This window comes from Perna viridis, chromosome 9 (assembly GCF_037379345.1).
Source record: "Perna viridis isolate PV_CMFRI_1.1 ecotype Kerala chromosome 9, ASM3737934v1, whole genome shotgun sequence".
Classification (NCBI taxonomy): domain Eukaryota; kingdom Metazoa; phylum Mollusca; class Bivalvia; order Mytilida; family Mytilidae; genus Perna; species Perna viridis.
In genome coordinates, this window is record NC_142453.1 from 5216496 (window position 1) to 5230343 (window position 13848).

The 13848-nt window shown below is 32.5% G+C and overlaps 1 protein-coding gene across 2 annotated transcripts in view; it reads right to left on the reverse strand.

The window, feature by feature from the left end:
• Positions 1 to 1382: 1382 nt before the first annotated feature.
• Positions 1383 to 13848, reverse strand: part of LOC148606426 (ATPase MORC2-like) — a 58432-nt gene continuing 45966 nt past the window's right edge. For both annotated transcript variants that reach the window (XM_088544646.1, XM_088544645.1), the window contains 5 exons: positions 10483 to 10516; positions 10061 to 10203; positions 8691 to 8823; positions 7826 to 7942; positions 1383 to 1893 (listed from right to left, as the gene is read on the reverse strand). In XM_088544646.1, the coding sequence (XP_088400772.1) occupies positions 1804 to 1893; positions 7826 to 7942; positions 8691 to 8823; positions 10061 to 10203; positions 10483 to 10516 (517 nt within the window). In that variant the 3' untranslated portion in view covers positions 1383 to 1803. The remainder of the gene's footprint in view (positions 1894 to 7825; positions 7943 to 8690; positions 8824 to 10060; positions 10204 to 10482; positions 10517 to 13848) is intronic.

Consider the following 13848-nt stretch of genomic DNA (forward strand, 5'->3'; position numbering starts at 1 on the left):
CAACTTGAAAAACAATGAAAAACGAAGTACTTCCTTTTAATTTGACAAAAAATGCACTAAGAAATTATTAAAATTTCAACAATATAGTGTTCAGTTGGTTGGACCACCAGTAAATGAAAGTACAAATGGACACATTGACAGCAATTCACATGTGCCATCCAAACTTGAAGCACATTTTTTTTCAAGTACAAATAACATGTTCTTGTGAAAACCATAATATCCAATATGAAACTAAACCATAGAAAGTATTTTTTTCCTTTATTCATACATTTATGTCTTTTTTAATGCAAGAATTCCACCCAGTAGTTAATCTAAGAAGGAAAACAGGGTGTTCTGGTGGATGGAAGATCTCTTTTGTTTGAAAATTTTTTATTTTGTGTAAAATTTTAACAAAATTAGCATATAATGGCCTGTCACCCTCCTAATAATTTCTAGATCTGGCCCATCTCTCCTCACAGATATTTCCCTGCCCTTCCATTATAAAAGTACCATTACTTTGAGTGTACACACCTCATAATAAATACAGTCATGAAATACAATATGACAATATACATGTATATGATAATGGTGGTCAAAAATGAGAACATGTGGGATGGAACACACTGTAAGTAGAAAGAGTGCTTTTCAATTGATTGAATGACATGATAGAATGAATAGGCATTGTGAAATACATGTACATAACATAGAATACAAAGTTATTTAAATGTTTGTACTTCGTGAGAAAAAAAACTCACTTAGCTGTAATTGCAATAATTCAAAACTTTGACCATTGCAAAAAGGGACTTACTGCAATATAACAAAAATTAAAACTGCATTTTGCTAAAAAAATCAATTGAAACAAATTTGCAATACCTAGTGTGCACTCAAATTCTGAATTGACAGATAATGAAATTCAGGACAATTCTTTGCACAAACCTTAAGATTGACCAAAACCATTTACATAACTGTTTAAGATATGCTTCCTTTTAAACTGGTCTCTCTCATAACAAGTCAAACAATTTATCTAAAATATTACACTACAATTTAATGCCTGAGGCCAAACTTAATAATATGTTTGTTTACTGTTCCCCTCTTCCCCTCTAAAGATTCAGAATAATGAGAGACACTAAAAGCCTACTAAAATCACTGAATCATTACTATCTATAACTACTAGTGATTTAAATAAAGGGAGATAACAAAGAAGCCAATTTTTTTCTTCAGTAAAGGCCTTACTATGAGTAGGTAGGGGATCATCAAACAAATATATTTTTGATTTAGGCCTGATAAAACCACGATAAAACAAAATATCCAATGATAAGTTATTAAGTACTTCTCCGTCTAAGAATCAGGCAAAATGTATATAAGGTGTGGCACATGAAGGAAAAAACGCAGATATTTTATTGCATTAACCAATTAATTATACCTGATAACCACCAGAAATAACCATCAAAGTGTTTGTAAAATTTGCCTTTTTAAGATATTGATAGGTCAAATTTAGTTGAAATGCACTATGGAAAAATGGCGGGAAAACTTTCCCCCACTTTTTCCCTATATAAGCAGTCAAACAATATCTACGTCACAGATGCTTCAGGATAAACTTAATAGTGTTTTGGTTGTTTTCTAGATGTACTGAATATATTTTAGGCAAAATGACTAGGGAAAATGATGTGCCACCTATATCCTGATTCTTACACAGAATGGTACTTAAAACTAACTGACACTACTAAACACAACCAGGGCACTTTATAAAACATCATTCTAATATTTGACCTCCTGAACTCATTTATAACATGAACACACTCTCGATGTTTGTTGTCCTTAGTATCATGACTGAGACTGGACAGCCTGTTTGACACATGCGGCTAATAGTTCATCAACCTGATCCCCGTCAGCATCAGGATCTATGTCAAAGTCCTGCAAAAAAAAAAAAAAAGTTTAAAGGAAATTTTACTTATTACCCAGCTTCAAAATTTTGCCATTGAAAATAGGCCGAAACTATTAAACAGTAAATGCAATACTAGTATACACCATTATAAATATTAATATTTAAGAGGGCATCCACGCAAAATACAAGAAGTGGGTGGCACATGACAAATTTTGTTTATTTTGTTTAAAAAAAAAAAAAAAATTCATCTATTCATACCACAAATGCATCCTTTCTTAAAGTTGGATGTTGGCTTTTGATTGGCTGCAGTGGGTAAAGAAAAATAAATAACATAGAAATCATTGCTTCCTAAGGGACTGTACAATCATATTATCAATTTAAAAAAAATCGTATATATGTCCAAAAGTACAATATATATATATAAATTTATTAAAAGCTGGAAAAGCAGTACTACACATCATCTAAAAACTGTGATGGACAGACAAAAGGACATACAGATGAATGGAAAGACTTATACATGTTAGGGTTACTATTGTGAAAGTACATATATTAGTGAGTATCAATTTTCCTTGTTTCTTGATTTAACAGCTTTGATGATCCTCTCATGATTTAAAGTAAATAATCCTAATGATTGGAAATCAACGAATTTTGTGGTTTACCTTACCCATGAAAATTGATACTGCACGAGCAATTGCACTATCACAGTATTTACCACTGACTTTTCATAGTCTTCACGATAAACAAGTAGTCCAAAGCCAAAGGCTGGTAAAAATGCAGAAGGGCCTGTCAATATTCTACTTACAGGCCAGTAATATCTATAAAAATTCTCTAAAATATGCTATATGGGCCAATGAATCAACAAGTCTGCTAAGAAGACTGTTGTCAAATCTGTATACTGGGTATATGGCATTCTTGGTATTCTGGGTACTGGGTATATGGCATTCTTGGTATTCTGGGTACTGGGTATATGGCATTCTTGGTATTCTGGGTAGCGGGTATCTGGCATTATTGGTATTCTGGGTAGCGGGTATATGGCATTCTTGGTTTTTTGTATTGTAGAAAAGATGGCTGAGATGGTAATCAAAAGTCATTTTAATTTCAAAGTCTTTAAGATCTAATGACCAGGGGTTTCATTAACTTTTTACACGTACCTTTGGTTTTGTAGGAGGTACTTTTCATCATTTTGTTTAATAAAAATGTAGGAGGGTAAAAGTACCTGGTACCACCTCTTAATGAAAGGCCTGAATGACAATTAATTTCATACCACTAACACTAACTACAGCCAATATGTCAGCACTATATTTTTTAATGACTTTCAGAATGACTAAATATTCACAGGTGTTTGGGTAAATAACAAACACACCGACAAGATAAAAACATACCCTACAGAATGGGTGGTCAAGGGGATTAAAGTCTAAAGATGTTCACTTTTATGTCTGTATCATATTAATACTTGGATTATTAACACATCTTTGATGGGTCCACAATTGTCCAATTTTGTGTGAGGTGCTTATGATTTGAAAGGCTCTATTTCACCTATCAAAACATTTATGACAAACAAATTTCAACAAAAATATCAACTTGTAGTGTTTTATATCCGTGAAAGTATCGCTGTATGAGGCCATATTGCAATGTTATGATGGTAATACAATATGGTGTTAAATTAACACCCATATTTAATTATTTCATATTAAAATTCACTTCCAAACACAGGTGGTACTTATAAAGAATGAATGAAAAATACTTAAACCAAAATTTCATCAAGTGAATATCCCATCTGAAATAAATAGAGCTTCATACAGAGATCTTCTTAATATTAAAGTAAAAAAAAAAATGAGATTAATCCAATCTATCAAAAGCTTTTCCAGCTTCTTGCCTGAACTCTTGATCTCAATATTTTTCTATGTAAATTAAAATAATTACTTTCCCCAATATCCATTAGCCCTAAACAATTTTAACTAGTCTTGGGCATAGGGCTAGTATTGAAATATACGGACTGGTTATACTGAAACAAGTAAATGAATTGTAGGGACATTAAAATCAAAGTAATCTAATGTACTAGTACTTTTAATTACAGGTACAGGCAAAACAATCCTTCAAAAACATTGAATTTATCTTATTTTTATTGTTCAGCTACACCTTCAATACTAACTCTGACAAAATTATTTTCCCCTCCGTCTTACACAAATGTTTAATGAGAAAATTATGTAAATGGAAAGATCAGCATAAATCTCACACTGAATTTTTAATACTGGGCAGTAACCCTAAAAAGTATGACTTCATCTAAAATCACAGAATTTCACAAGACCCAGTTCTGATCACATTGTTACTCAATAGCTATACATCTTAATAAAAGGTCATAACTTATTCTTTGTTATAATCCTTGTATATTATCATTACTTGACTCATTTCTACAGAAACCTTCTAATAAAATGAAACATGGTATCATGTATGACTAACACATATGGCCATTGTATCATTTCCCTGTCATGCGTATGTATGGATCGTTGAATTTCCAATTAATCAAACCATTTGCCAATTCACAATCTAAATCCGAACATAGAATTTACCAACTCTTAAAAATTCAAAATCACCGATTTCTCAACTGTTTTTCAATCTTAAAGACACCCTTGTGGAAAGCCGATAGTTATAAAAAATCATAAAACTTTACATCTAACTAGGCCTTATGAGGTGTTAACTCCTAGTTAGCACAATACTGGCACAGGTAAAGTTTCAAACATGGACAGGTGGTGTGAAATTTGATATCAGAACATTTAACATCAAAATGGACAGATAACTATAACAAATCTGTATTAATTGTCAAATTCACACACAACAAAATTCCAAAATTATTAATTCTCTATTATATACATGCTACTACTGTGAACTAGTAATTATGACTTGTTGCTTATTTGAATACTGGTCATTTCTAACATCTGGCAAGACAGAAAAGTCAATAATTCCACATTAAATATATTAATTTGAAAATACAATATCTTCTTTTAATTATACTCTTATTTGATTAAAATCTTCACAACATTTTTGAAATGTAACCAATAAAAACTCAAAAGCATAAGGACTTTTTTAATAACTATCTTTTAACTCTTAAATCTGGACTAAAAACAATGAATAATTCTAAGAATAGATACCACAGCTAAGAGTTTTAAAAAATTAAATGTTCAAGCACTATTTGGTCTGGTTCATATTACAAGCATTACACACATGTTTGTGCATGACTTTTACATGGAGTAATATCAATGACCTGAATAATTTTACACAACAGTGTTTTTTTAGATGACTGGCCTGAAAATAATGCTACATTTCCTGTGGGAATATTCCGCAACTGTTGCTAAAATATGCAGCTATCAAATACATAGACAAAACCATTTTACACTTGACATCAGCCATTTAATTAAATATTCATGCGTATGGAAGAAAAATAATGAATTTACAAATTAACTCTGATTTGATCATTCCATATGAATTAATCAAACATGATTGTTTCAATTGGAAAAAGATCACGACCAACTGATCCACATTTCAACACTTATATGGCATCTTGATAGCATTTATATATACATTATTAATGTGTTTGCCAAGTTTCATGAAAATCCTTCAGGGAATTTGAACTCAGGCCTTAACGCTTTATATTTTTTTCTTGTGCAGAAAGTGCACCTTTGACTTTTAACAAAAAATTTAGCAACTAATCTAAATTTTAATTGCCTCAGAATATAGTATGATACATTGTATAAATGATCAAGCCAGGAAATCCTAAACTTCAGGGAAGAGGGTTGTCTTCCCCTGTTTGAGTGACCATTTTCTGATGAGTTACAAAAACCTTAGACATTTCATCAGGTATTGGTCATTCAATCAAGGGAAGACAACTCTATCCACTGAAATTAATTATGTTACACACTGTAAAAAAGTAATCATTGTACAAACTATGTATAAAAGATTCTCTGGCAGGATGCCAATCACGGTGAACAGTAGGATGGTCCTGATAACAATATCAATAATATTTCTCTTCATATGGCAACCAAACATAAATATTGATACATCAAAAACTGCTCTTTTGATATGACATACTACATGTCTCAGTCTAATCATCTTTATAATTTTTTTTTTTTTTTAATAATTGAGTGATTTTTGAATGATTGATGATTTGTTAAGGTTTTGCTAAATTTAGTAGAGTGACCTTTGAGCAAGTTCTGCTCAATGTCATAGACTACAATGACTGATTGATGGATTGATTGATCGTGGTTTAACATCCTAGGGCACTTATTACATGCATTACTGGACAAGAACCATTGACCAATCCAACAGAAACTGCTATGTACTAGTCCCATAAGCTGAGCTGGATCTAAATTGTGCCAGCTCACAAATGCAAGAAGTAGGCAAGCCAACCAACTCGAATACATCACTCTGGCTCTGAGCCATCTAGTCACTTATCTCCCTAAATACTGCATGTTTGGCAGAGAAGCAGTGACTACCAACTTTTCAATCAGACCCTGCTTTGTACTAGTCTGACACACTGAGCTGGATCTTTATTGTGCTAGCTCACAGAAGCAATACTCCGCACATATGTATGTCATCCCGTTTGGACACATCATTCTGACTCCAAATAAACTAGCAGTGTTCTAGGATTCTGCTTTCCTGTCATCCTTGGCAAGTGCAATTTTGGTCTGCGAAAGCTGATTATTTTGTCCCACTTTCCCTTTGGCAAGTAGAAGGACTTGTTAAGTTGATTTCCTTTCGAAAAACTAAAATTTGGTAAAAATCCTAGAACACTGACCAGTCATCACTCTATCTCCTGTATGTCATATGCTTGGCAGAAAACAGTGACTACCAACACTAAAAATCTTTGGCGTTGCTTGGCCTGGGATCAATACCGCATCCCCCACACTCGAGACTAGCACTTCACCAGTCATAAAATAAACAAGACTTTAAACTGTCAGAGATGATTTTCTATTGATTAATCAACAAAAACCGTAACTAAACTTGAGATACAGAGAAGGACCAAGTTTTTTTTTGTTTTATATATAAGAAATGAAAATAGAAAATACTGAAGTACCAATGAAAATGGGACATATCAAAAAGCAAAAGATAAGTATGAGATTATACAGTAAAACCTATCTAAACCAAACCCTGAATTAAAGTTTGTTTTTGTTTACAAAAAATGTATGTCTCCCCCCTCCTGCAAACTGGATCCACTTGCAGTATCCACCATGTCCACAGAACAGCTTCATAAAATTCTGTTGAGAGGCTGCAGAGAAGTTGCGCTGACCGGTTCAATAAATTCTGAGTATTGGACCTGACAAGGTATACATCAGGATTTTTGACAAATTTCTTAGTTCAAAGGGACATAACTCCTACAAAAATTTGGGGATCAAAATTTCTCGGCAATAAGCACATAACATAAAATGTTTTTGCAATGTACAAATTTTCGTAAAATTCGGTTAAATAGTTTCAAAGGAGTTGTGTTGACAAGGTAATTTATGAGAATTTTTGGCAAATTTCTAAGTTCAAAGGGACATAACTCCTACAAAATTTGGGGATCAAAATTTCCTGGTAATATGCACAGTAAAATGTGATGTTCTTGCCACATAACACATTTCTTAAAATTTGATTCTGTAGTGTCAGAGGAGTTGTGCTAACAAACTTTGAGACAGACACACAGACAGATGGACAAGCCAAAAACAATATGTCTCTCCACCAAAGTGGGGGAGACAAAAATAATCCAAAGACCTGTCTAAGTGAGACACTTTTTGAAGTCCTTTTCTATCAGTTTAAATGTATTTTTAAGCTAAAGAAAATCAGACACCTGTCTAAACAGAACCATTTCTAAAGGGGTACAGTTTTGACAGGTTTCACTGTATCAAGAAAAGAATTGTATTGTAAGAAAGAAAAGACACAATATTTAAAATACAAAAAGAAACAAGCAGCAGGAATCTCATCCCATACCTCATTAATTGACTTGAGAAGTTTGGCAATAAGTTTTCTAACAGATGACAGTTTTGTTACAGCTTGATCACTTTCCTGCTTCCTTTGTGATGCCTCGGTCTGGAAGTTACCCACCAGCTACAAGACAAATCAAAATTTATATCAAATCGTGGATCAAAATTGTGGAACAACAATTAGCAAAAGTTTGGAAACTTAGGAGAACAACTTCGATATGATTTTCTACACTAGAACAACACTGTAATTAAGACTACCTGTAACAATTACAAAGATATAACAGAATATACTGTATAGTTTATTATCTTTAGTTTGGAATAAAAGAACCCTGCTCTAAGAAAGGTTTCTCAAAATTACAAACTATTTATAGACAAACCAAATTTTACCTGCTCATAATCAAAGATGATTTTCATAAATAATGTAGCAAAACGAAATAATAAATTACGTATAAAAATGGCGATAAGGAAACGAGACAAAACACATAAAGTAGTTAGCAATATGAACTCTCACAAAAACAGGAGTAAAACAAGGTGCTTCAGAAGGGTACGAATGCCATGCTCCTCCATTGGCACCAGTCATATAAGTATCATCCAGTGTGTGTGTGTGATTGCATGTGGGAGATGGTTTCCTACTTTACTTTATTTTTTTTAATTTCAAACGGTGATCAAATTATGTACGAGACAACCTAAAAAAATCCAAAGGACGGCCCCAGTCTAGAGCCTTCTAAACTCATCTTGAACCAAGAAGTTATATTTAGTTGGCCGTAATGGTAAAGAAATTGCTAAGCATTTTAACATACACATATAAAACACTGTAGAATATCACTGAAATTTGACCCAACTGGCTCATTGATATTTCACAGTATACAAACCTTTCTAAGGCCTTTCTCATAATGATCAAAGAAATCATCGAGAGGGAAGGCAGCCAGTTCTGGAAGAGCCATGGTAGATATTGCATCTTTATCCATAATCCAATTTGGTGGAAGGAAATATCTCAAACATGTCCTGAAAAACCACAAATAAACAAATTTTGTTCTAGAAATTTTAAGTAATGTAACTATGTTTTAAGCATGTATGAAAAAAAAAACAGTACTGACACACACAGATGCTTTGCAGCATATTTCTGAAAATTTAATTATCTTTCATATGTTCAGGCATTTTAATGATATCTGAAGACCAGTAATAAGAAAAAAATGTGCAGAGAATGAGGAAGTTCAGCATAAAAAAATAGATATCGAGATGGGAGCCATCTCTGTGGGCCCCGCTGTCAATAACATGTGATAAATAAGCTGATATGAAGCATTATTTTCATACATTATGACACACCCTCTGGTGTTGGTTTATATACGTGTCAAGTATTAACTTTAAAATCATAACGGTCCTCAAGATATACAGTGGACACGATCTTTAACCACAGGACATGAGGTTGTCAACTGAAATCAGTTTTCTTATCTTCACCTTTGACCTATGAAGTTGTACATACATTATGACACACCCTCTGGTGTTGGTTAATATACATGTTAAGTATAAAGTATGAAATCATAACGGTTCTCTAGATATAGAGTGGACACAAATTTGTTATGGACTGACAGACGGACAGGCAGACTGATCACTATAGGGCGAACCGCCTAAGGCGGGGCCCTAATTAACATGTTTCACCTGTTACTCTTGTCAACAGGAAGTTGATGAGTAACCAAGGTAAAGTATAATCTCCAAGCTGCAGCATTTGTTTATTTCCTCTCTCATTAACCACTGCAGATGGGCCCTTTGAAATTCTTGGATATTATTCAAATCAAACGTCATTTGACAATCAAATAACCTCATGTTAAATCATTCCCTTTTTCCCCAACTTTGCAAGATTTTTGCAATTTTTGAGAAGGTTGGCTGGCTGCAGTCTCTAGAGTGAATTACAACTGAAGCTAAATTGGATTTTTCAATAGGTTCACATTAATGGCTTATGAATTATACATTGATGATTTATAAGACATCAATACTGTATGTAAAGGGGTAAAACCAAAGTCTTAAATTAGTCTTCTGCGTATGCCAATTCTTTCAAGTGGACATTTGGTCCTGTAGGTACAGAACTTGTCAGACTGAACCAAGATTTTACAAGATTTAACAACAATATAAAGATTAGATGATGGTTTGCCAGACATTTCTTCAGACTCAAAATTTTCTCATCCATGCCTTCAGTCCAGCAAATTTCTAGAAGAAGCTTAGCCACCAGCTAAAAAATACTTACCTATAACCATTAGCAATCTCTTCTGTCACCTGACTAGATGGTAATTGTGATGTGGTAGATGATGAAGGAGCTTCGGTAGCGGATGATACAGAAACAGGGGACGGTGGACCTTGAACAGGAGATTCTAAAATTGGCTGGCCACTCTTAAAATATAGAAATATATTTTATATTTACAAGAGTTTCAAAAATTATCTTTTTACCCTAAAATACTGATATATAATATGTACAGAGAAGTCCTAGCATTGATTTTTTTTACCACTAAGAAGTATACAGATATAAAAATGTACAGAAAAAATTCAAATTGGTTGACTACAGCAATTTAAATAACAATTTAGCCTAGATTGAATTCAGAAATATATTTTCTTCTCATTAGGTTTTTGTTTATAAAGCAGAATGTTTAAATTTGTATCCTAAAAACAAACCTTCAATCGTAAATCTGAACTTGTCTTGTCATACCTGTAAGTAAAGGTAATAATCTCGTTAGGAGTCATACAATCAAGATTTCTCATTCCATGCAGTGAACTTTTAATTGCAGTCAACACATTTATCTGCTCAGACTGGTTTAAATACTCACCAGTATTTACATACATTTTCTAGCACAAGAACATGTACTAAGAGTAAACTGTATTTTGAAAAAACTTGATTGTCCTGTTCATAGTATTTAATTTATTTTTGGCAGATACTGACACTGACATTCTTATCATTATCAGTAAAACAGAATTTAAAGAAACTGGGGCTAGTACTTATATTCAATTTCATGTTTTAGGAAGGAAAAACATTAAATGTTCCAAAGATTTTATTTGACCGATTTTTGTTTCAATTTCAAATTTAAAATTAATTAAGTTATAAGAATCTAAATTTGACCAATCAAGTAAACCCATCATCTGTAATTTTCAGTTGTATCAATACAAATGTCAGGTTAAATAATATCTTTTCAAAATTCACCAGAGAAAGCATTAGTTACTTTAATTAGTTATGTTTTCCAGCTCTCATTTTTCTGGATGTATTGATTTGCATGTCAGCTCTACTTTCTTTTTGTCATCTGCCTTTAAAATTGTAGCCTGTCCAGTTAATTTAAAATGTCCTTCTTGTATCATATATTGGAGGGGACAGGTGATTTCCGCTGGCACATCATTTCAAACAAGCCTCATGCCTGGTTGCAGCTTAATCACCGGAAGATCTAAACTCGATTATTTACCAAACATTTGTCACACCAATGATTAGCTGATTAAATACATAAAACAAGATTAACTTGTGTATGTAACCACTGTTTTGTTCACAGTGAGACATCCAGACTTAGGGTCGTGTGCCAGGCTGACGTCCAGCTGAGAGCTGACAATGAATGAGTTACAACCCTCTATTTTAATTGAAAGAGAGACTTTTCACAGTCAATTGATTAAATAACAATTTAAATTTCAACACTTTTGTCATGTTTTGTAATCATGACACCAGATAGACTTTCTTTGTCAACAAACAATAATATACCCACAGAACTTTGACTTTAATTTTTATTGATGGAAAATAAAGGCTCTGCTTCTTTACTTTTGTTAAGTCGTGTAAATCAGGGTTCGACACTAACAAAAATCTGGTAGTCCTGTGCCTACCTAATTTTAGAGAGGACTACCATGAAATTTTAATTGGTAGTGTCTTTGGGCTACCTAAATTAGTTTTTAAAACTTTATTAGCCCTACAGACCACAAAATAATTACAAGGACTACCTGATTTACTTACAAGAAAGTCCTGTGGGCTATTTAGCAAGAAAAGTGTCAAACTCAAGTAAATGTAATTTTTTGTTTTTATTTATTGTTTCATAAATAATTGATTAGCCTATCTGTATTTCTATAGATATTCAGGCTCTTTTTCTCTTAATTTTTGTTTAATGTACAAAACATCCTCATAAATTAATTGAAAACTGCAAAAGTGGTTTGACATATTGAGACAATTTAAGAACAAGAGCAGTGAAAATGGGCTCACTATTCATTATTACAAGATTGATAATTACGATAACCAAAGATGATGTGTCAATTTCATCACTACTGAAGACCACACATAATCCCGAGCTTGTGCTGGTCACACTCCACACATGCTCACAACCAGATAAACTTGTTAGGTTATACAAGCCACAGGCACATGACAGACGTCATTTTGCAAATCAAAACAAAATAATTTCTGTTATTTCACACAAAATCAACCCTGAAAGAGACATCGTTTCTGGAAATCCAACAATCTATTTTCTAATTTTAACAATATTAATTACGATGTTTGACAACTTAGGTAATAATCATGACCAGAGATTGTACATTTAATTAGTGAATTTTGTTACAGGTGGATCTAGGTGATTATAGAGACATATTTACAGTGAAGTGTCCAAGTATGAAGACAATTTTCACAGTTATGACAAATGGGTTTCAATGAAAATCACAAATCTAAAATAGTCCTGATTACTACTGAAGAAAATGTGACCAGAAAAAAAATTAATTTAAGACAAAATATGTTCAGATCAAAATATGAGGTGGACATTTCTATTTTATTAAAGTTCTGTGAAGCTTTCATTAAATTCCATTCAGTGGTGTAGCATGAGTAATTGTAAAGAGAAGTGCACCCACTATGTTATAGGAAAAATAGACAGACACCCTAATCACTATATATCTCTCCTTCTATATAAACAGATGCATAAAAACATTTAGTAATCACCAAGAATAATCACAGTATTACATGGGTAGTCACTTCTGAAATCCAACCACACAGAACTTTTTAAGGTCAAAAAAACAAATTAATAGTCCTTGTTCCCTGCTACCAGCAAGATAAAAATTGGGTAGGTAGGTAGAGAAATTATTTTATTATTTCAAAAACATTTTACATTGAGTTAATGGGGAAACAATCTAGACTTAATTAGTGATTGAGCCAAATAACCATAAAATGTTTAGAGTAGGTACAAAGAACTAAGACTGGTAGGAAACTAATGGTATTTATCCATTTGTTCATTTAAAATTTATCTTAATTTAAGTCTTAAAAATATAAAAACCAAGATTTACTTATACTTAATGCCATGATATATATTTTGAAAATAAGATAGATATTAATATAGAAAAATAAATGAAACTGGAAATAAGACTAGGATTTTATAATAATAATAATTAAAAAAAAACAAAAAAAAAACCGGAAAAATAAATGAATTCAGCACGAACAATCCTCGAGATGGTAAAGTTAAAACACAATTCACATGTTCATGATTTGATTACACGATTAATACTAATCACAGTCCAGAAATACGATTAAAAATTCTTTAATTTCAGATTACCTAATCAGCCATTTTTTGACAGGACAAAAATATGAATACTTCCAAGTGTTAACCCAAAGATGAATCGTTCAAGCTTATAATGGCAGAGGTAATTATAATTTCATCAATGTCAGAACTGGTCATAATTTTATTTGACAAATCGCCTCCGGGCCCTCTCGAGAAGTCAGCCAATACTCCCAAGGAAAGTGAATTTAATTAACATCTTAAATACTCCAAAGCTATTATCTCTATTATTTTTAAATGAAATCGTTGTGTAAATAAAGCGATATTTTCCATTAGCGGCCAATTCTATTGAGACTATCCAAGAAGCTGGTTGTTTGTTTGGAAGAAATGGTTGAACAGCCTGGTTTACTGGTACAGCCTATAAAACTGTCTCACTATAATTACAAGTTTTCAGAATTTACAATACTTGCATTAATTATTTGGCAGTAAAATGCGTTCCTTCAAGACAACCGAATAATAGACTAACCATAAATTAGGTCATTTT